The sequence below is a fragment of the Oryza sativa genome, chromosome 2 (genome assembly GCF_034140825.1).
Source record: "Oryza sativa Japonica Group chromosome 2, ASM3414082v1".
Lineage (NCBI taxonomy): Eukaryota > Viridiplantae > Streptophyta > Magnoliopsida > Poales > Poaceae > Oryza > Oryza sativa.
This window is the reverse complement of record NC_089036.1, coordinates 6,165,748-6,186,842: the sequence shown is the minus strand read 5'-3', so window position 1 is coordinate 6,186,842 and position 21,095 is coordinate 6,165,748. Positions and strand designations below refer to the sequence as shown.

The 21,095-nt window shown below is 44.6% G+C and overlaps 2 protein-coding genes and 1 non-coding gene across 3 annotated transcripts; all 3 read left to right on the top strand.

The window, feature by feature from the left end:
- The first annotated feature begins 3,855 nt into the window (after positions 1–3,855).
- On the top strand, positions 3,856–5,700 carry LOC9272269 (syntaxin-124). The gene is made up of 2 exons (XM_015768551.3): positions 3,856–4,586; positions 5,057–5,700. The coding sequence occupies exons 1-2, from the start codon at positions 4,137–4,139 to the stop codon at positions 5,540–5,542; spliced, it is 936 nt and encodes a 311-aa protein (XP_015624037.1). The 5' UTR covers positions 3,856–4,136; the 3' UTR covers positions 5,543–5,700.
- A 2,347-nt stretch (positions 5,701–8,047) lies between these two features.
- On the top strand, positions 8,048–8,118 carry TRNAG-GCC (transfer RNA glycine (anticodon GCC)). Its single transcript has one exon. It is a non-coding gene; the product is annotated as a tRNA-Gly (tRNA).
- Positions 8,119–13,760: 5,642 nt separating this feature from the next.
- On the top strand, positions 13,761–14,591 carry LOC4328696 (uncharacterized). The gene has a single exon (XM_015768739.3). It carries the CDS (start codon positions 13,875–13,877, stop codon positions 14,415–14,417), a length of 543 nt encoding a protein of 180 aa, XP_015624225.1. The 5' UTR covers positions 13,761–13,874; the 3' UTR covers positions 14,418–14,591.
- The last annotated feature ends 6,504 nt before the right edge of the window (positions 14,592–21,095 follow it).

Sequence of the window (21,095 nt, the reverse complement as noted above, 5' to 3'; positions counted from 1 at the left end):
TGCTGTTGCTGCTTCTTCTGCCGCTGCATGCTACCGCTGCTTCCCCCACCACTGAAAGCAGCGCCGGCAACGACACTGTTGCTCGACCTGATCCTTGTGAGTAGTAACGATCGATATAATTTATTTTCTTATACTTCTATATATATAAAAGATTCGCGAGTACAAGATAGATTTTCATCCCTCAAGGAACATCTACTTGTTTAATTTCTTGTATTTCACCTAAATAATTACCAAAAGATTGAAAATAAAATGACAAGGTCGATAGATTACTCCATGATTAAACATGTAGATTAAGTTCTTTTTTGAATTGTGAAAAAAAATCAAACTGAAACTTTTTTTGAAAAGCACAAACTGAAACTATTATGTGTACTTTTACAGGTATATTTTTTTATGAATATTCAATTTATAGAAGTCAAATTTAAACTTATATGTTTTGTGAAGCGATATATCTAATATAAAACTATCTTATTAATATTTTTAAAAGATAATAAAGAAACGAAGGGATTTCCTGTCGAGAGATGAACAAATTTCTCCCCACAAATACGCACCTACACCACCAGCAGACAACACGCATAGCATTTACACACATGCAAATACATGCATAATTTAATGAACATATAGATATCTCAACTATGTATTCGTAGACCTCACTAAATTCCTAATAAAATTATACACATTTACCTATAGAAACATTGTCAATATTTATCGATGAATATGTCTACTAATTGAGACATGCAAGAAATTAATAGTTTGTGTTTTTCTAATGTTGTAACTATGTACAAGGGAAAGCCTGAAAGTTTTCTTGATAATCACCCCCAACAAAAAAAAACAACACTTCCAACTTATGAAAACTTCAAGAAATATAACAAACCGACAATAATACATGTTACCTTGTATTCTAATAAACCACCAAGCTAGGGGATTCTCAAGGAAATAAATTTTTCTTGGCTGCTACAACCGCCAAGGAAAATCTTCGAAAAACTTGATATATATTAATCCGTACATGGTCTTTGTTTTAATTTTTTATTTAAAAATAATCAATGGATGCACCTCTGCTCAGTGCTCACCCTGTATCGTGGACGTAGGTTGTCCTGACGGCGAAAGACGACGTGCACCAAGATTTGACGGAACTCATCCTACTCCTCCCCCCTCCCCGTTGCCACACATGCCAAGTAATAAGCTCCTTACTGATCTTAATTATATATCTTGACTGTCAGATTATACAGATGACCACATTATCTTGAATTTTTAGGAGCTGCAGCATGTACTGTACATGGAACTAAATTTGTTTAACTTTTGTTGCTTCATAGGACCTGGAGTACGTGGACGCCAATATTGGAGCAGACCCAAGAACCTGACAAGAGGGAGCCGGCTATAGTTACTTCGATCGGTTTTACTTAACAATAAAATGGAAAACGTACCTGCAGCCCTGCAGGAGCATGGAGTATTTCCATACCACGAAGCAGATCTATACGTGTCATAATGGGTGTTGCAAAAATCTTTTTCTTCAGTTTGTATGTGTGTGTATCTTACGAGGAATTAATGGATTCTAATCTTTAAGGATGTTCACTCATGCATTTTTTTAAAAAATCCACTACAAATAGTCCTGAAAAATTATGATAATGTAAAATATAGTGACATCTATCGGTACAAAAGAAGTCAATTTTAAATTCGATCTATACATTGAGAAGAAAAAAAAAAGATAAATTCAGATGTGAACAATACGCTAATATTCAATCATACATTGAATTTGTCTTTATATATATGTATATATATATCTTCACATGTAGTTTGGACCTAAGATTTTGTGAAAGTGGTATATTTATATATGTTGTATGACTGTTATCCAGTTTTTCAAGAATTTTTGTAACTGTCTAGATGGGTTTTAAACAAACGATGGGACATCCTTTGAGATATCAAAATAATGTCCCCACCCTGCACCCTTGCTCACTCCTTTCTCAATTGTAGCACCTAAGCTTGTTTTCTCTTCTTTTACTTCACATATATCACTACTGAAAAATAGGGGAAAAACAACACTATATGAGTCGCCAAGTCCACAACCGATACCTATCGACGTTTGATATCACGACTACGGTATTTGGACAGTATGGAGATAGTCGGTACCATGGTATATGCGAGATTGAGGTAAAAGAGATGGAGACATGAATTTTTATACAGGTTCGGGCCCCTTATCTGACAGGTAATAGCCCTACATCATGTTGGCCGAAGCCGATATGCTCTTTATTAATCTGGACCACACAAGTACAATATTTGGGATAACCTATCTGACTGTCGTCGACTTGGCGGCATGGATAATCAGCTCATAGTCAATGACAGAGTAGTCTTCCTCCTCAAATATAAACCCGTCGAGATCAGAAATGGCGCTAGATTCCTCTTGCCAACCTTCACAGGCACCGGATGGGGTATATCTAGGCTAATCTCTAATATCGAGATCTGGCGGCGTGTGTTGGCTTGTGTATATGTTGTGTCTTGTTGATCTTGTGGCTTGTCCCCTCTCCTCCTAGGGGGGCTTGTATTTATACCCATAGGTGCCCCCTTGTCCAAGTAAAACTAGGGAGACCAATATGGATACAATCCGATTAGTCCTTATCTTTTCCATATAGAACTCTACTCATCATTCCTTATCTGGAACTCCTATACACGAGGTTTGTTTCCGTATAAGACATGGTATATGGTGGGCCCTGCCGAGTTTAGTCAACTACTATTAGGTATGTGGTATCCATAACCACGACAGATACATATAGTGTTTTTTTTTGTCCGAGCGCAATCTCACGGGACTAATATTTTGAGACAAGCGGCACCTATGTATTGTTATAGGTTCCAGTTGTGTAACCGGCACCGATGACCCTAGTCATTGGTACCATATATATTTCGTGGAGTGGATCATGCTCCTGCATGCATACATTAGTATTGTAGACTCCCCTTCACGTATAAAAGGATGATCCATTCCGTAGAGAGAAGGGTTCCGAAAAATTTATTCCAAGCTCTAGAAGTAGACTAGGTTAGATCTAGCCTTAAAAACTCGTTGAAGAAGTGTTCACCACCTTCCATTTCACCACATCATCCATTGAACAACTCGATCATCTTCCCATATAGTAAGAACATAGGATTATTGTATTACGCTTATCAACAGCCTGAACCTATATAAATCCCCTATTTTGTTCTTTTGTTTCGCACGCTATACTCATGGGCTCTGAACTCGCACCCTACCCGAACTCTCAAGAGAGGGTATCTTGCCTTCTCGCTAGAGGAGTTTTGTACTCCCACATGCACATATACATTTCTAATAGGATTTGAGTGAGAACATGAAATTGCCGTTGACCTTCGTCTTTTTAAGTATGCGTTAAAGGGCGCACGCGTTGGTATACGAGAATGGTGCGCGTACATAGCCGTGTGTGTTACTGTCTTTGATGTAGTCAGAAAAAAGATATATGAAAAAAAATGTGTACCTTAGCACCTTATATTGTTTTCCTCTCCAATGATCGTAAACTTCTTAATCATTCAGAGGATGTTCAGAAAAGATTAGTGCCTTTTAAACCATTGACAAAAAAATAATGTCTTTAAACCACTGATTGTCTCCCATGATGCATCCATGTAAAAGCATATGGCAAAGCCCAAAAATAGCGCGGGGGAGAGGGCCGTGCGTGCTGGCCACAACACACACATATATTCTGCATATCTATGTACACTAGTCAACCCCAACACACAAATGGAGACAGAGATCGAGAAGCACGAACCCCTTCAACCACTGCACGTCCATATTCCGTTCGTTGGATGCCAGCTTTTCTAATATGCCTCTTCTTCTTCTCGCCTTGCCAATTGGCACCCTTCCTCCCTCTCAATCTTCTTCCTAAGCCATTCTTCCCAACATCTGTCAAATCCCCGTAATCTATCTTAGTCGCTGCATTGATCGATCACAATCTCAACAAAAAAGAAATTATGATCTGCGATCAAAGCTAGCTAGCCACTTTCAGATCATCACCCGCCATTAAAATTGCTCCAAGCTCGCTCTCTCACCATCGCCGGCCAACCCAGCTGATCGATCAGACCATTGTCTAGTTCGTAATCGATCCTGCTCGGCATCATCCTGCTCGATCAAGGATTGGTTATCCAAGATGAACGACCTCTTCTCGTCGGGGTCGTTCAAGAAGTACGCCGACCTGAAGAACCAGGCGGCGCTCGACGACATGGAGTCCGGCGGCGGCGGCGGCGGCGGCGGCGAGGGCGCGAACCTGGAGCAGTTCTTCGAGGAGGTGGAGGGCGTGAAGGGGGAGATGCGGGGGCTGGAGGCGCTGCACGGGCGGCTGCAGGCGTCGCACGAGGGGAGCAAGACGGCGCACGACGCCCGCGCCGTGAGGTCGCTCCGCGCCCGCATGGACGCCGACGTCGAGCAGGTGCTCCGCCGCGCCAGGGCCGTGAAGGGGAGGCTCCAGGCGCTCGACCGCGCCAACGCCGCCAGCCGCAAGCTCCCCGGCCGCGGCCCTGGCTCCTCCACCGACCGCACCCGCTCCTCCATCGTCTCCGGCCTCGGCACCAAGCTCAAGGACCTCATGGACGACTTCCAGGTGAGGAAAAAAAACAGCAGCTAAAAATTATGGCTAAAACTTTTATATCTTTGAGTGTATTGTTAGTGGTTTAAAAGTTAATGCTGGAAAATAGACTACAATGTAAAAAACTAAAATCAACTTCAAATTTCAGTTTTAATATTGGTTTCGATCAGTTTTAATAGTGGCTGTTGCGATCAGGTTTCCACCATATTGGTTTGCACATTTCTTTTCACAAGGGGGACGATCGAAAAGATTTTAGAAATTGAGGAAATTTCGGAATCAAACAAGTTAAAGCTTTAACAAATTTATGTTGAACTTCAAAAATGCTTGATTAAAAAAATAAATATTTCAGAGATCATAATGTCCTATCGCGGACTATAGGACAATAATCTCTAAAATTATTGAAATTAATATCCGAAACATTAAACCTGACCGTGATAACTGATAAACCAATAAGAAAACGATGAAAAACAATGCAATACGTGCAGGGGCTGAGGAGTCGGATGGCGGAGGAGTACAAGGAGACGGTGGCGCGGCGATACTACACGGTGACGGGGGAGAAAGCCGAGGAGAGCACGGTGGAAGCCCTCATCTCGTCGGGGGAGAGCGAGACGTTCCTGCAGAAGGCGATCCAGGAACAAGGGCGCGGCCAGGTGCTCGACACCATCTCCGAGATCCAGGAGCGGCACGACGCCGTGAAGGAGATCGAGCGCGGCCTGCTCGACCTCCACCAGGTGTTCCTCGACATGGCGGCGCTCGTCGAGGCCCAGGGCCACCAGCTCAACGACATCGAGAGCCACGTCGCGCGCGCCAACTCCTTCGTCCGCCGCGGCGCCGTCGAGCTCGAGACGGCGCGGGAGTACCAGCGGAGCAGCCGCAAGTGGGCATGCATCGCCATCCTCGCCGGTGTTGTGCTCGTCGTCATCATCGTCCTTCCCATCATCGTCAACCTCCACCTCTTGACCATTAGATAGACTCCCTTTCTTTCAGGAAACTATTCTAATCCCTCTCGAGTGATGTCCTCTCATTACATCAAATAGTTGTAAAAGATTTGATGAAATAGATTAGTATGTGATATATTATCCACAAACATACACATTTAAATTTAATTTCTACAAGTTAAAAACATAATGACTGTATTTCTAGTAAGATATCATACATTGTCTGCTTGCCCCCGCATCGTCCTCCCTCACGGGCGACATGGGAGGCGGAAACCGCCGGCATCGCCGCTCCCCCCTTCCTCTCTCTGCCGCCTCGCCGCCGCTGGCAAAGCCGCGCGGCCACAAGAACGGCGGCGGCGGGGCTTCGTCGCCTTCGTCTGCCTCTCCCGTCGGCGGTGGGGGCCCGCGCGAGACAGCGAAGGCTACCCAGATCCGGGCTGCCGCGGCCGGATCTGGCGGGGAGGCCGCCGGCGGAGGGTCGGCCTGAGGTGGCGGCGGCAGTTGGTGGTGGTGGCGGCGGGGATTGAAGATGGCGGGCTGGCGACGGCAGTTGGTGGCGGCTGGTGGCGGGGGTGACGGCGTTGGGAATGGTGAGGGGGCGCCAGCGGCGGGGATGGAGGTGGCGGCGAGGCTGATGACGGCGGGTGGATCTGGCGGCGAGGCTAGCGACGGCGGCCGGATCCAGGCGTGCTGCAGGCCGATCTGCCCCCCCCCCCCCCCTCCCCGCATGGCGACGGCATCGGGGCGGCTGCGTTGGAGGTGGCGGCGGTTTTGCGACGGCGGCTGCTGACGTCGGTGGCTGGTGACAGCAGCAGCGGCGACGGCGGCCGGCTTGCGGCGGCCGTGACTGAGGAGGCGGCGGCGACGTTGGCAGTGGAGGCGGGGAAGGAGTCAGGTGTGAGGTGACGGCGGCGACGGTGAGGTGGTGGTGACCGTGACGGTGGTGGGAGGAGGCATGGCGGCCTCGGACGGCTTGCCGAGGACATGGCAGACGGCTACATCGGACCGGCGCAGCATCGTTTGGAGGAGGGGTCGGAGACCAGCTTGACGCAGAGTGGTGCAGCCGATGGCAGCAGAGGCCGGCTCGGCGCGAGAGGCGCGAGCGGCGGAGATGGAGTCCGGCTTGGCGTGAGAGGCGTGGCCGATGGAGGGAGGCCGGATTGGCGCGAGAGGCGCGTCCGGTAGAGGAGGCCGGCTTGGCGCGAGAGGCGCGGCCGGCGGTGGAAGAGGCGACCTCGGTGCGTGGTGGAGCTGCCGGTGGGTGTGGCGCGGTCTTCGGCGCACGAAGGTTGGCCGGCGGGGGGCGTCGGTGCAGGGGCCCCACATGTCGGCAGAGTTTGAGTGGTGGTGGAGCATCGGTACATCATCCGTGGATTCGCAGGTGGCGAGCGACGGGTGAAAACCTAGCCCGGCCTTGGCCAGACCGACAACGATGGTTATTTCCCCCTCCTGAGGGCGTTGTCGTGCTGTCTCACCCCTCAAGGGCAGTTGCCGGGCGAAAGTCCAGTCTTGGCTCCTTTGAGCTCTAACGGACGGTGGCGTCGCTTCTTGAAGACGTCGTTTTGGCACCCCCTTGCTGTAGGGCGATCTCGTCTGTGTTCCTTTGTTGGTCTAGCGGCGGCCGGTCACGCTTAGCGACGGCCGGTCCGGTGCTAACCTTCTCCTGTCATGTGTGTTGGCGCTGCTGGTGTGTGGGTGGTGGTATATTTTTTCTTTTTCCTGGTTATGACCCTCCAGGATTGTAATCTTGTAATTTTTTCCTACTCTGTCAATAGAACTCGTTCAAAAAAAAACATAATGACTGTGAATACATGCATACTAGCCATGTTTAATTTGTTTTTTTTTACAACTTGTACAAGTTAAAAACATAATTTCTATTTTTGTGAGGTGATATATCACATATTAATTTTATCTTCACGGTTTTTTATATATCTATTTAAATTATATGGAAAAAACGAAGTGACATCCATACGAGAGTTTAGTGATCATTCCCCTTTCTCTCCACGAAGAGTTTAGTGATCATTCCCCTTTCTCTCCACGTTCTTCGTGTATTGTTCAATTAGTGCGTTATAAATGCTTGGGAGTTTGTTAATATCTTTGTGTGGTGATGGGAGGGGTGTGGAATTGATTGACGAACTGTTTGCACGATCGCATCGCCTTGCTCAAGTTCAGGTCATGCTGGAGATTGCTGGTGAGCTGTCGCCTGCAATTTTCTGCAGGAATTGCATCATTAAACTGAACAGCGTTCAGACTTTTGTAAAACATTACAACCGCGCACGTCGCCTGCATAGATTACATGCAGAGATCATACCATTTTATGAATCGTGAGGAAGACTAGTGATGTTGAGTGATTAAGCATTTCGTGGCAGAATGTCACAAATTTCAGCCTGCGGGCACACCGGGCTATTCTGCAAGACTGCAACCAAGTTTATGGGCCTTATGTCCTGGACCCCGTGCTCGAGTACGAATGGTCTGTGTATTTAAAGGAAATATGAAAATACATATAATACATTATTTCCATTTATTTGCAACAATAAGGCACCAGTGGTCTAGTGGTAGAATAGTACCCTGCCACGGTACAGACCCGGGTTCGATTCCCGGCTGGTGCATTTTGTTCCTCCCTTCATTTTTATCACTGGCTTAATCGTTTTCTGAAGATGTTCACCTAGTCAGCCATATTTCTGTGCTCATTTCTGAAGATGATCACCTATTCACCTCTGTCCCGCTGTGACTATCTTTTTTTTTCTCTCACTGGCTTAATCGTTTTCTGAAGATGTTGAGATGTTCACCCTCTCAACCCTTTTTGTGCTCATTTATGTCCCTGTGACTATCCACTGCCAATCAAAAGTCAAGACAAAAAAGACTCGCCGAGGAACGCCTCAACTTAGTACCACTCCATAACACTATCATATCCTATGTTTTATGATAGAATACAGCCTCCAATATCAGACCTTCAAAACATGTAGAAGCAGGACCGTTTGAACTGATCAAAACAGGCAGCAATAAACAACCCAAATCAGAAATCACCCCCCTACTGTTCTTGCATCCGTTTAACTATAAATTCTGACGAGATTTCTTACACTGGTATCAGCAACAGCTTATAGCTCAGCTCGGTTCAGTTCAGTTCATTCTTGCAAAGTTACATAGAACAAGAAGAAATTGAGCAGCAAATATATATATCTTCTCTTCACCGTCCGTTCTTGGACAGATTGAGCTAGCTAGCCAGCCAGCCATGGCCATGGGTTCCATCAAGGTGCAGGCCGTGATCCTCACCTACGTCCTCCTCGCCGTCCTCCTCCACCCGCTGCTCTGCCAGGGCTCGCCGGCGGCGTCTCTCCTCGAGGCCCAGACCAGCGACGGTAACAAGAGAGCTAGCTATAGCCAGCTAGCTGCTCGATTTCTTCTTCTCCATTGTTTTTCTGAACTTGGTGAACCTGAATGTGCTCTGTTTTTTCTTTTTTGTTGTTGTTGTTGTTTTTTTCAGGTAAAACGATCGACCAGGGCATCGCGTACATTCTGATGATCGTGGCTCTCGTCGTCACCTACCTTGTCGGATGAGTGATTCAGTGGCCCGATGATGCAATGCTGCCTGCTGCTTTTTTTTTTGTTTCTTTTGTACACGTTTAATTGTAATGTTCTTTAAGTTGTACAAATTCATTTTGATCTGTCAATGAGACACGGCAAGACATGAGTAAGCATTAGTACTGAAAGTTTATGCGGTGATGACAAGTTCTTGATTTCGTGTCATACAACTGGAATGACAGAGGATGATCGATCGACTTACTTAACGGGCGATTAGTTGCGCAAAAGTTTTATTCGTGTCATACAATGGAAGGACAGAGCAAATGACGATAGGCTGCATGTCTTCGCCATCTCTTGAGGTTTCCTGCCACCACAACACACAAACACAAACGATCAAAAATCGTGAAATGGTTCTATGGTTGATCTTGAGGAGAATTCGAATGTTTTTGGTAAATTCAAATTTAGACCCATAAATTCGATTAAACTTTGTTGAAATTTCCCGGTTCTTGACATCTGATTGGACCCTGCGACGTCCTAATTATTTGGTTTTATTATCCCATTTTTTAAAATATAGCGATGTGAGCTTTTCGACATTAAGTTCGACGATTAGTCTTAACAAAAAAAGTATAAGTGAAATGAGGATATGGAAGAGGTTTATAGAAATTCAATAAATATGGATATAGATTCATATAGTATGGTGTGGATGTGGTATCCTAAAATCTAGCAGATGCGGATTATACAATATTTTCATCTGAATATCCGGTAGGTTATTTATCGGGTAATCTGAAATCGTCAACCCATGTAACCATTTTATTTGTTCCATATAACATGAGTTGACTCATTCAATGGCCTAATTCATGAGTTAACTCAGGCTCCTCAATCTGATATTCTCACCATCTCATCTCATGACCACTTGTAACCACCGCTACTATAGCCTTTGCTATGTATTGTTGTTTTATATTTGTAACTTATTAGTATATATGGACATCATATTTAGACGTGCTATGTGTCCTAGGATGTGTGTGCTATCCTGTGTTGATTGATTGGGTGCTTGTCTTGAACGTGTTAATGCCAGCTTTGACTTTCAAATCTTACTAATCTATTATGTATAAACATTATGGATTCATATTAAGTACTTAAGAAAATACTACCTCTATCCCAAAATATCAAATTTTTGGCTGTGTCTGGACAAACGTATATCCATATACATAACCAAAAAGTTGTCATATTTAGGACGGAATAAGTCTACATAACCCCCAACCTATTGTCAGGAGATTACTTAACCCCCTCACCTTACAAGCCAGGTATTTAACCCCCAATCTTACTAAAATCATTTAATTAACCCCTTATGGTGGTTTTGCTCCCTAGTTTTGCCTTGCTGGCATGCCACGTTAGACAGATGGATTGACAGGCATGCTGTGACTGTCACCTGATTTTCTCAGGCAAGGCCTTCTACTCTACCCGGTCCTCTATTTACATTGAAAATCTATACCATTTTTATGGTTCATAACATTGCCATTGAAGTCGGAATTGCATACATGTGCAAGAATTCAGTAGCACGAGCAAAACAAGAGTGCAAAACCACCGCAAGGTGTTAATTAAACGGTTTTAGTAAAGGTTAGGGAGTTAAATACCTGGTTTGTTAGGTGAGGGGGTTAAGTAATCACCTGGTAATAGGTCGGGGGTTATATAGACTTATTCATATTTAGGAGAGAGATAATAGTTGTTATGTTGGTCCGTTGATTGATTATTGTTTTTTGTCCATTGTATCGCTAACTTAATGTTGCATCGATTGTATATATACGCAATACCAGCAATTTTGATTCGTTTCTGAGTGGAGTCTGCTTTGACTCTGCAACATTACTGACATAAAAAAACAATCTGTTATGCATTCACATCCGCAACATCCACATTCGCTATGAATTAATGCTCTTAAAAAAATATGGTATATGATATGGTATCATCACTATCCGAATTTGCTTAACTTTCATCCTAAAAAAATTACAAGATTCATATTTTTTATTGTGACTTAATTTATCACTAAAGACAGTTTAAACATGACTTATATTTTTTTTAGTAAAATTTTAAATAAAACACTTTAAGAATATTCAAAAATAGCTCAAAACTTCGTATGTGAGGGTTAACACTTAATACCAAGGTTTCATGTTTAGGAAACTTACCGAACGGTTCCAAAGTAGGATAGTCTTTCGACATAATATATTAGAAATTATTTTATATAGCTGTAATTATAGAGATGGAGAAAAAAATTTGAGCTCTGCCCCCTTCCCGCTATTTGAAGTCATAGTAACCTAGTTTTTTTCCTTGTCTTTTGTTTTCCTCCTTTCTTGACATAACTCGGTATAACTGATTGTGTTGTGTAACAATATTCTTTTCTTTTAATATATTGACGTGTAATTCTTTTACGTGTTCGAGAAAAAAATTATACAGATTAAGCCGAAATTTGTTTGAGTTTCAGTTTCATTTTCTATCATTCCCCTTTTTATTTCCTTAATTAACACTCGACGAGAACCACCCTCAGTTCCATGATTGGACTCCTGAAACGGTTTTGCTATAAATAAATCTTGCGACAGATTTCTTGTTACATATCATTCGATTTTTGGACCGTTTGATTGCGTCAAGATTCGTGCTTACACGGGTGGGAAAATAAAATGTGCGTGTTAAACGTTTAAGCGAGGAGTCGACCGCACGATCTCCTGTTGCCGAACAAAGGACTTTTACCAACTGAGCAGGAACCAATATTGTTTTTGAGTCCAAAGAACAAACTTATATACTACTTACAAATTAATTACAGTGTAATTACTACATAATTACACTATAACTACTGAAATTACAATGTAATTATACTAAAATTACAGTGTAACTTTTTAATGCATATGTTGATGACATTTTTATTTTTTTATTAAACCTCCTTGGACTTATAACTGTTAGATTGAGTCCGTTGTTACGATTAAGCTAGCCCGTTTCCCTCTGCAACGTGACGCACATCCATATGTGGAAAAATCCGAGTGAGATGAATGAAAAAATCATTCGAATGATTGCTAGGCACTCCCATTAGGCCTGACGTTTCTTCTAGAAGAACAAAAGAGGCGTGCGACCCACAGAATCTGAACACGCAGCCAAACAAGTGCCCACTGCTTGACTGGCTGACGGGACATGACGCCCAACGCCGCGCCGCCAGCAAACACTGAAACACACTCCCACCTCTCTCTCTCTCTCTCTCTCCCTCTCTCTCTCTCTCTCCCTCTCGCACCATCTCCACGACCAAACCCACCGCCACGCCGATATAAGGACCCGTTTCGGGTACTTTAAATCAAAGGATTTATATAGAAATTTCATAGAATTTAAGTCCTATAGGAAAATTTTCTATTTGGCCCTTTGATTCAAAGGATTGAAGTTTTTCAAATCCTATAAAATTCCTATGGAATAGCATATTGCATGTGAATTTTGGAGGAAATTTAGCATGAGCTCCAACCTCATGGAAAATTTCCTTTAAGTCTATCTCTCTCATCCGATTTCTGCGTTTTTTTTGCGCTCCAATCAAACGACCATTCCTGTATTTTTCCTATGTTTTGCAATCATCTGTTTTACACTTCAATTCCTGTCAGAATCCTATATTTTTCCTATTCCTCCGTTTTTTCTACCCTGCGATTCAAAGGGGCCCTTAGTTTACAACTTTTTCCCAAAAACATCATATCAAATCTTTAGACACGGAGCATTAAATATAGATAAAAATAAAAACTAATTGCACAGTTAGGGGGAAATCGCGAGACGAATCTTTTGAGCCTAATTAGTCCATGATTAGGCATAAGTGCTACAGTAACCGACATGTGCTAATGACGGATTAATTAGGCTCAAAAGATTCGTCTCGTGGTTTCTAAGCGAGTTATGAAATTAATTTTTTTATTCGTGTCCGAAAACCCCTTCCGACATCTAGTCAAACTAAATAGGCCCTAAAAGGTGATCATAGGCTCATAGCCTTATAGGATACATAATATAAGAGATTTTATACGGATTGAACACTTTCTAGGACTAAGAATCGGGTAAAGAGTTTATTCAGAATCATAGTCTTGGGAAGTATCCCATCCATCCTTAATATCTTAGGTAGTACTCCCTCCGTTTTTTAATAGATTACGCCGTTAACTTTTTCTCACATGTTTGACCATTCGCCTTATTCAAAAATTTTATGCAAATGTATAAGATATAAATCACACTTAAAGTACTATGAGTAATAAAACAACTCATAACAAAATAAATTATAATTACATAATTTTTTTGAATAAGATGAATGGTCAAACATGTGAGAAAAAGTCAACGGCGTCATCTATTAAAAAACGGAGGTAGTATATTTTAGGACAGAGGAAGTATGTGAAAAGAAAAGAAAATAACTTATTTAATCAATTTATACTTCTATATACTACGACCTATTTATATTTTTCTCTAATTATATTTAATAAAATATTTAAAAATATAGTATAAATTGAGTCACCCATGTAAAAATCATACGCCCCCGCCTCTGAGTCTCTGACCTCCCGCACGGCCGCACCCCGCGCTTGACCCGTCGCGCGCCACGCCACGCCACGCCAGCCACCGCAGCAGCAGCAGCGCGAACGACTAAACCCCACCGGCGCCGTACGTACGTCAAACACCAACCATCCATCCCCGTCTCCTCCTCCATATAATCGCAAGCCGCCGCCACCAACGCGAGATCGAGTTAGCCCGGCCGGCTCCTCGTCTCCCTTCCCGTGTCGCCTCGCCGCGCGCCGCCGCCCGTGTGTACGTACGTTACGTTACTTCCTCGTGCCGTGCGTTGCTGAATACTAGTATGACGGTTCGCTCGGAGACGGGCGGCGCGGCCACCACCACCACCGTCGTCGTCGCCGCCGCCGTCGACGCGCCGCCCCCGTGGCGGCTGCGGAGGCAGCGCTCCGTCCCGGCCGCCGTCGTCGCCACCTTCGCCCCCTGCGTCGGCATCGGCGGTCACCACGCGCCAAGAAGAGTCCTTCGCTTGGGAGGGAATAAGGCGGCGGCGGCGGCGGCGGTGCACCACCGCCGCGGCGAGGCGGAGGAGGAGGGGGAGTACTTCGATTCCGGCGGCGGCGTGGGTGTCCTGCGTGCGCTGTGGAGGAGGATCGTGAGGGGGAGGAGGTGGAAGGTGATGAGCCGGAGCGGGTCGTCGACGGCGAGGAGGAGGGAGCAGTACGCGCAGGACGAGTACGAGCAGAACTTCGACGAGGGCGCCGCCGCGGCCGGCGGGGAGCCCGAGCCGGAGTACCTCTCGCGCTCCTTCTCCGCCCGCTACGCCGCCGCCGGCGGCGGCCGGCGATCCGCCGGGCTAGCGCGCTTTGGCGTTTCGCGCGCTAATTAATTATTAATCGATGTCGATGGTTTAAAACTGTCGATGGCGGGTAATTCGAACCTCGTTTTGCTTTGCTCTCGATATGTAAATTAAATTTGTGGAATGAATTATGCTGTCCTAATCCATCGATCGAAATGAAGATGAAGATGAACAGTATGGACACTGATGATACTTTTAATATTACTTTTCTGCTTGAATTATGTTTTGTTTTCTTTTTTGCCTCATTCTTTGATCAAATCTACTTCATCTGTTTGACTGTTTGCTCTGAGCAGCAGATAGTCGAAGATAGCAAGAATAATATCTCTCAATTCAAATATCCAGAAGAAAAAAAAAAGATCATCCATTGCAAGTTCTGTTCAGGCCTGATCATATACACTTTCAGATAACCCATGGCTATGATCAAGAGCCGTTTTTATTTTTCCAGTGCAACCTCTCAATTCAAGCAACGTGTTCAACAGTGAAAGGCATAGCGTAGACAGGTAGACTAATGCCATTTCTGCCTCGATTAATCTTATATTAGTCTCCACCACAACATCAAGAAAATCTGTGATATTAGTATTTTGGATGGACGAAAGTCGTATGTGCTTTTGACTGCTGACAAACAGCCTCATATTATTGGGTGTAGTTGTTCATTCAGCTGAATTTTCGTACGGTCATATCTGGAGTTGTCAAATGCTCGCCAGTACTACTTATCCATAGTTCCCAAAAGTTTTTTGCATTGTGGTGAATATATAATTAGTCCCGGATTTGGAAGAATAACCACCAGTGATTGTAAGATGCTTTGACGTCCTTGCCTTAATTACCTCAGAAGTTGAAAATTTTTTGTTTACCTCAGGGTTCAGGAACACGTGAATCATCCTTCAACCCAAAAAATTCTTGTCACGATAAACAGTACTATCATAGACTTGATTGGTTCTCTTATAGTATGAGTCTACTACCAGTCTACCACCATGTTTAAATCGTGAGACCGGTTTACAATTATTATCAAAATCTTGAGGAAATGAGAGTTTTCCGTTTACTACCCCTAACATGCTAAACCAGCCGTACGTTACCCTACCTGTTTTTTTTTTCGTGTTACACGAAACAGCTCCCATGAAGTCCATGATACAAACCTGAAAAACAAAGGTTCCATGAAGTAGGTAATTTACTTAAGAACACCCCTAAATAAATACTAAAAGAAGTGATCCAGAGAGATAGGAGACTGGGAAGAGAGAGAAACCAAGATTATGAATTACTCCATGCTCTAAAATAAATAAATCAAGTATGTGAGATGACCTGTCTATATCCATAGTAACAGAATATGTCACATGTCATACTAGGTTTGTTTATTTAGTATAGGGTGAGTAATTACAAGGAACAGTATAAAACAAAATCAGAGATCATGAAGAACATCAGCAGTGGCTTAGGAAGAACAGGAGGAACAAAAGGCCCCGGTTTCTGTTCAAGTGTTCAGTTGGATCCCTGGCCTCTGCTGCTGCAGCAGCCTAAAGACGGGAGCATCTATCCATTTATCAGGTGATTTTTAATAAAAAGTCGGGTGATTTTTTAGATTTATTTTACCCTTTATTTACATCCAACGGATTACAAAAGAAAATAACAAATACATATTAACTTACATACTATCTTTACCAAAATTACAATGCACTTGCATGTAATATCAACTGAATATACACATGTAAATTTAGTTATATAGGACCGTAATTTTATATTTTAAAAAAATAATAAATACATATTTACTTACACATTATTTTTGTCAAAATTACAGTGCACTTACATATTAAATCAACTAAATTTACAAATGTAATTTTAGTTATATAGGACTGTAATTTTATATTTTAAGTACATATTTACTTACACATTATTTTTATCAAAATTACAGTGCACTTACATATCAAATCAACTAAATTTACAAATATAATTTTAGTTATATATGACTGTAATTTTATATTTTATAGAAAATAATAAGTATATATTTACTTACACATTATTTTTATCAAAATTATAGTGCATTTACATATCAAATCAACTAAATTTATAAATGTAATTTTAGTTATATAGGACTATAATTTTATATTTCACGACGACGAGAGGGACGGTGTCGCTCACCGATCAGTGTTGGCCGTGCTGTCGACGGTTGGCTCACCGGTCAGAGGCCACTTGTCACCGTGCTTCTCCAATCTCTATCATCGTGCGCGCTTGGGCTAGCTGGACACAACGGCCGATGTGCTTGTGTCCGATGTGCCGGTCGGCAGATGAGCTGAATAAAAGGTGAAATGTTAGCAAAAAAAAAATCACGCGAGTGATCGATAGCAAAATGCTCCCAAAGACAATCCGTACACCACGGCGTGGGCCACCAAACAGCCCGGCCCATACATGGTGTCCGTTGGGCTGCCAGCCCATCTATGACAGCTGGGCCCGGCTGGCCGGCCAACGCGGCGTCACCCCCGGACGGGCCGGCTAGTGGTCAAAGCCGGCAACTAACCGCGCGTCTTCCTCGCATCAGCCGCGTCATTTCTCACGTTTTTCCCACGTCAACCGACCTCGCGTCCGCGTCGCACGCACGGACACGGGCTACGCAAGCTACAGTTTACACTAGTAGCTTTCGCCTCTCTAGAAGGAAAATGACCTCACAGAATTAAATTAACTTATTAACTAATGGCCTCTTCTTCTTCTTCTTCTTCTAGGTTCTCTGACCCCTCCGAATCAAACGTGGCGGCTGACGACCTTCCTTGTGCAAGTCTTCCTCCTCCTCTTCTTCTTTTTCCTTCTCATCGGTCCTTATATATACATCAGCACGAGCTCGCCATGGCATCATCAGCAATTCCCAGTTCATTCCTGCCTCCGTCTCCAGTAGCTTGCTTTGCTCGCAGATTGTTCCTTTTTTCTTTTTCTCCGGCGACTCGAGATCGTGGCTAGCTAGAGCCTAGATGGCCTCTTCCATGGCGGGCGCGGCGGGGGAGGAGAAGGCGGCGGCGGGGGCGGGGCGGCGGGGGATGATCGTGATCGACCGGCAGGCCGTCGACCGGGGGATCGCCTACGCGCTCATGGTCGTCGCGCTCGTCGCCACCTACGCGCTCCACTAGCTCGATCAATCGGCTCAGGGAGGAGGAGGAGGAGAAGAAGAAGTCGTTCCCCTTCCCCTACCAACCTGCACTTCGATCGATCGATGCCAAAAGTCTATAACTATAGAACCTGATTCTTTCTTATTCAATTCTTCTTTTTAGAGAAGGTTAATTAATTGTGTGTGTGTGTGTGTGAGAGAGAGAGAGAGAGAGAGAGATCGATGGATAATTTGGATATGTACACTATACCAAGTGGGTTAATTAACTGGATGTACTCTTCTGCATATTTTGGTGTTCATTGGTAACAGTTTGGCATTGGAATGTCTGGTAAATCGATGATTTACCCCTTTCGCCTCCAAATACAGATTTAAATATTATTTTGTACTAGAGAAGTAGAAATGTAGTGATATTTTCGGGAGCAGTTGATAATCTGAATGCTCTGCCACATCTTCACAGGTTGAACAATCAAATTACGTATTGGCTGGTTATACTTGTATCTTTTCTTGAGTCGTCGTCATTCGTCAACACGCTGAATATTCTTTGGAGTCCTCTATAGATAGTAGAGCCGTAGAGGGGCGATGAGAGATGGAAACTTTCTTTTGAACGGGCAAAAAGTCTGCCATTTCATTTATAGGAGAGAGAAAAACACGGACCGTTCTTACAAGAGGGCCAGAGTAAAAAGCGAAAACATGATACAATAATTATTAGGTAACCGATGGCAACAAGTATTTGCAAACGGTGGAGGATCATCTAATTACCCTCCCAAACTATCGCAGTCATCTGAATTACCCCATAAACCATTAAACCGGACATTCTTCACCCCTAATTATGCAAACCGGACGAATTACCCCCCTCGACCCAATCCACGGTAGTTTTGGTCTACGTGGCGTACACGTGGCAGTCCAGTCAGCGTTTTTTAAATTAAAAAATTATGAGACCCACATGCCATACACTTCTTACTCTCTCCCTATTCTCTCTCTCACTCTTTTCTCTCGCACAGCGAGGACGAGCGCGGGGATGGGCGGTCGGCGAGGTGAGGCGAGCACGGTGGCGTTGACGTCGGCGCGGAGGCAGAGGCGGCGCGGACGGCGGAGGAGCATGGCGGCGGAGCTGTGTGGCGGCGGAGGAGCGAAGGTGGAGGAGGAGCGTGGCGGCGGAGAAGCGGAGGCGGCGGAGGAGCGGAGGCAGCGGAGGAGGTGGAGGCGGAGTCAGTTGTGGCGGAGGCAGAGGCAAGGTTTGTGGTGAGAGCGTGCAGCGGCGTGGTTAGCGCTTTGGCACAGCAACAGGGAGGAAGGCGCGCGCAGGTGCATGCATGAGCAAGAAGAGGAGAGAAGGAGGTGGCGGAGGAAACAGCGGCTGCGACCCGCCGGTGATCGATGCGCTGTCCATGGACGGCGGCCTCCGCGAGGTGTCCCTCTCTGTCGTCTTCTCCGTCTGGTGCCTCCTCCTCCTCCTCCTCCTCCTTTGCTCCCAGTTCCTCCACAGCCAGACCGACCCTTCAGGTACCCACGAACGATCCACCTCCTCTCATGGATCGATCAATGTCATGTCACCCTGGCGTTTGATTGATCGCTTCTTTGTAGATTTCTATGATGACGTCGAGGACGGAATGCGTGAAAACTACTGCAAGGTAATGCCGCTGGAGGCCTACATTTTCCCAACTGAGTATAACGCCTCTGCGGCCGCGCCGACATGCCAGCCATCGTTGCACCCCCCGGAGCCACAGCAGGAAACCGACCACCGGAGCCTGGAGCCGTTCAACAACACAACCGGCGGCAAATCGTCCGCGGAGGCGGCGCTCGATTAGCTCGACGAGTTCCAGAACCGGATCCTGCAGGGCAAGGCCGAGAACGGCTGCGTCCCCGACGGCGCGGCGGCCCACCGGCTCGAGCCAAGCGGCGGGGAGTACAACTACGCGGCGGCGTCCAAGGGCTCCAAGGTGCTCGCCCACAACCGGGAGGCCAAGGGCGCCGCCAACATCCTCGGCGCCACGCTCCTCCGCTACCACACAGCTCCGCTGCCACGCTCCTCCACCACCTCCGCTCCTCGGCCGCCACACAGCTCCGCCACCACGCTCCTCTGCCGTCCGCGCCTCCTCCACCTCCGCGCCGACGTCTGTGCCGCCGCGCTCGCCTCACCTTGCCGACCGCCCGTCCCCGCGCTCGTCCTCGCCGTGCGAGAGAGAAAAGAGTGAGAGACATAATAGGGAGAGAGAGTAAGAAGTGTATGACATACGGTTTCTATAATTTTTTAATTAAAAAAACGCTGACTGGACTGCCACGTGTACGCCACGTAGACCAAAACCACCGTGGATTGGGTCGAGGGGGGTAATTCATCCGGTTTGTATAGTTAGGGGTGAAGAATGTCCGGTTTTGTGGTTCAGGGGGTAATTCAGACGATCAGGCGGTAATTCGCACTTTTTCCTTAAGATAAAGATAAAGATAAAGATTAAGTGTTTCACATAAAACGATGTGTTAATAATGTGTGATTAATTGAGTTTTAATTATTACAAACTTAAAAAATGGATTAATCTGATATTTTAGAACAACTTTCATATATAAAGTTTTCACACGAAACGCACCATTTAGCCGTTTAAAAAGCGTGCCATTTTAATCCAAAGTTTATCCTCCATTTTCATTAGAAACGAACGGGGCCACTGGACCTCCTCCCTGCCTTGCACATTGCCATGATGGAATGGAATCCGCCACCTGATTCGCCGTGCTGTATGCTCCATTGAAAATTTTATCAGTCCGCTGTAACCAAATGCCTCAGGTCGTGTATATGATTATTCCGTCGAAAATCTTTTTTTTTTTCTCCTTTGCCATCTCCTTTCGGCAAGTTCACAACCATGAAGGCTGGAAACATTTATCTGTCTCACATTTTCAAAACCATGAAGGATAATGGACATGAAGTCACTTGATGCATAAACTTAGACAATAATGTTCCTTCATTAGAAGAGTCTCACATTTTTACGCGGATAGATACAATGATGATCTTTAGGCAATGATGAATCCAGAAAATTGATTTGTTGGTGTTATAACGTGTTTATTGGTGTCATAGTATGTTAATTATGCTTAGATCATGGTGGTATAATATATGGATAAACAGTTTTCCTATAAATTTTGCAAAAAGTCATCGGTGCCGTTTGACACTGGTCATTACACTACACTGTAGATCCGCCCTTGTCTTTAGGCCACGTTTGTTTCCCATTAAGATACAAAGTTTGCATTAGTTTCCGTTAACACTTTCGGAATCTTGCTATTTAAGAGTATTAAACATAAATTACTGACAAAATCCATTTCATAACCCCTAGGCTATTTTGCGAGACGAATCTAACGAGATATATTAATCCATGATTTGCTACAGTGATGCTACAGTAATCAGCCGCTAATTATGGATTAATATACATCATTAGATTTATCTCGCAAAATAGCCTAGGGGTTATGGAATCGGTTTTGTCGGTAATCTACGTTTAATAATCCTAAATAGCAAGATTTCAGAGGGCGATTTAATAGCCCGGAGGATCAAACAAGGCCAATGTATTTTGTACAAAATTTTTTTTGTGTAGAAGTTGTTTTAAAATATATTAGATAAACCCACATTTTAGTTTAAAATAATTAAAATT

Bases quoted from the DNA above. Each gene is read 5' to 3' on its own strand.
- LOC4328696 (XM_015768739.3), top strand. From the start codon at position 13,875: ATGACGGTTCGCTCGGAGACGGGCGGCGCGGCCACCACCACCACCGTC.
- LOC9272269 (XM_015768551.3), top strand. From the start codon at position 4,137: ATGAACGACCTCTTCTCGTCGGGGTCGTTCAAGAAGTACGCCGACCTG. The intron at 4,587-5,056 runs GTGAGGAAAAAA...CAATACGTGCAG, and splicing joins ACCTCATGGACGACTTCCAG to GGGCTGAGGAGTCGGATGGC.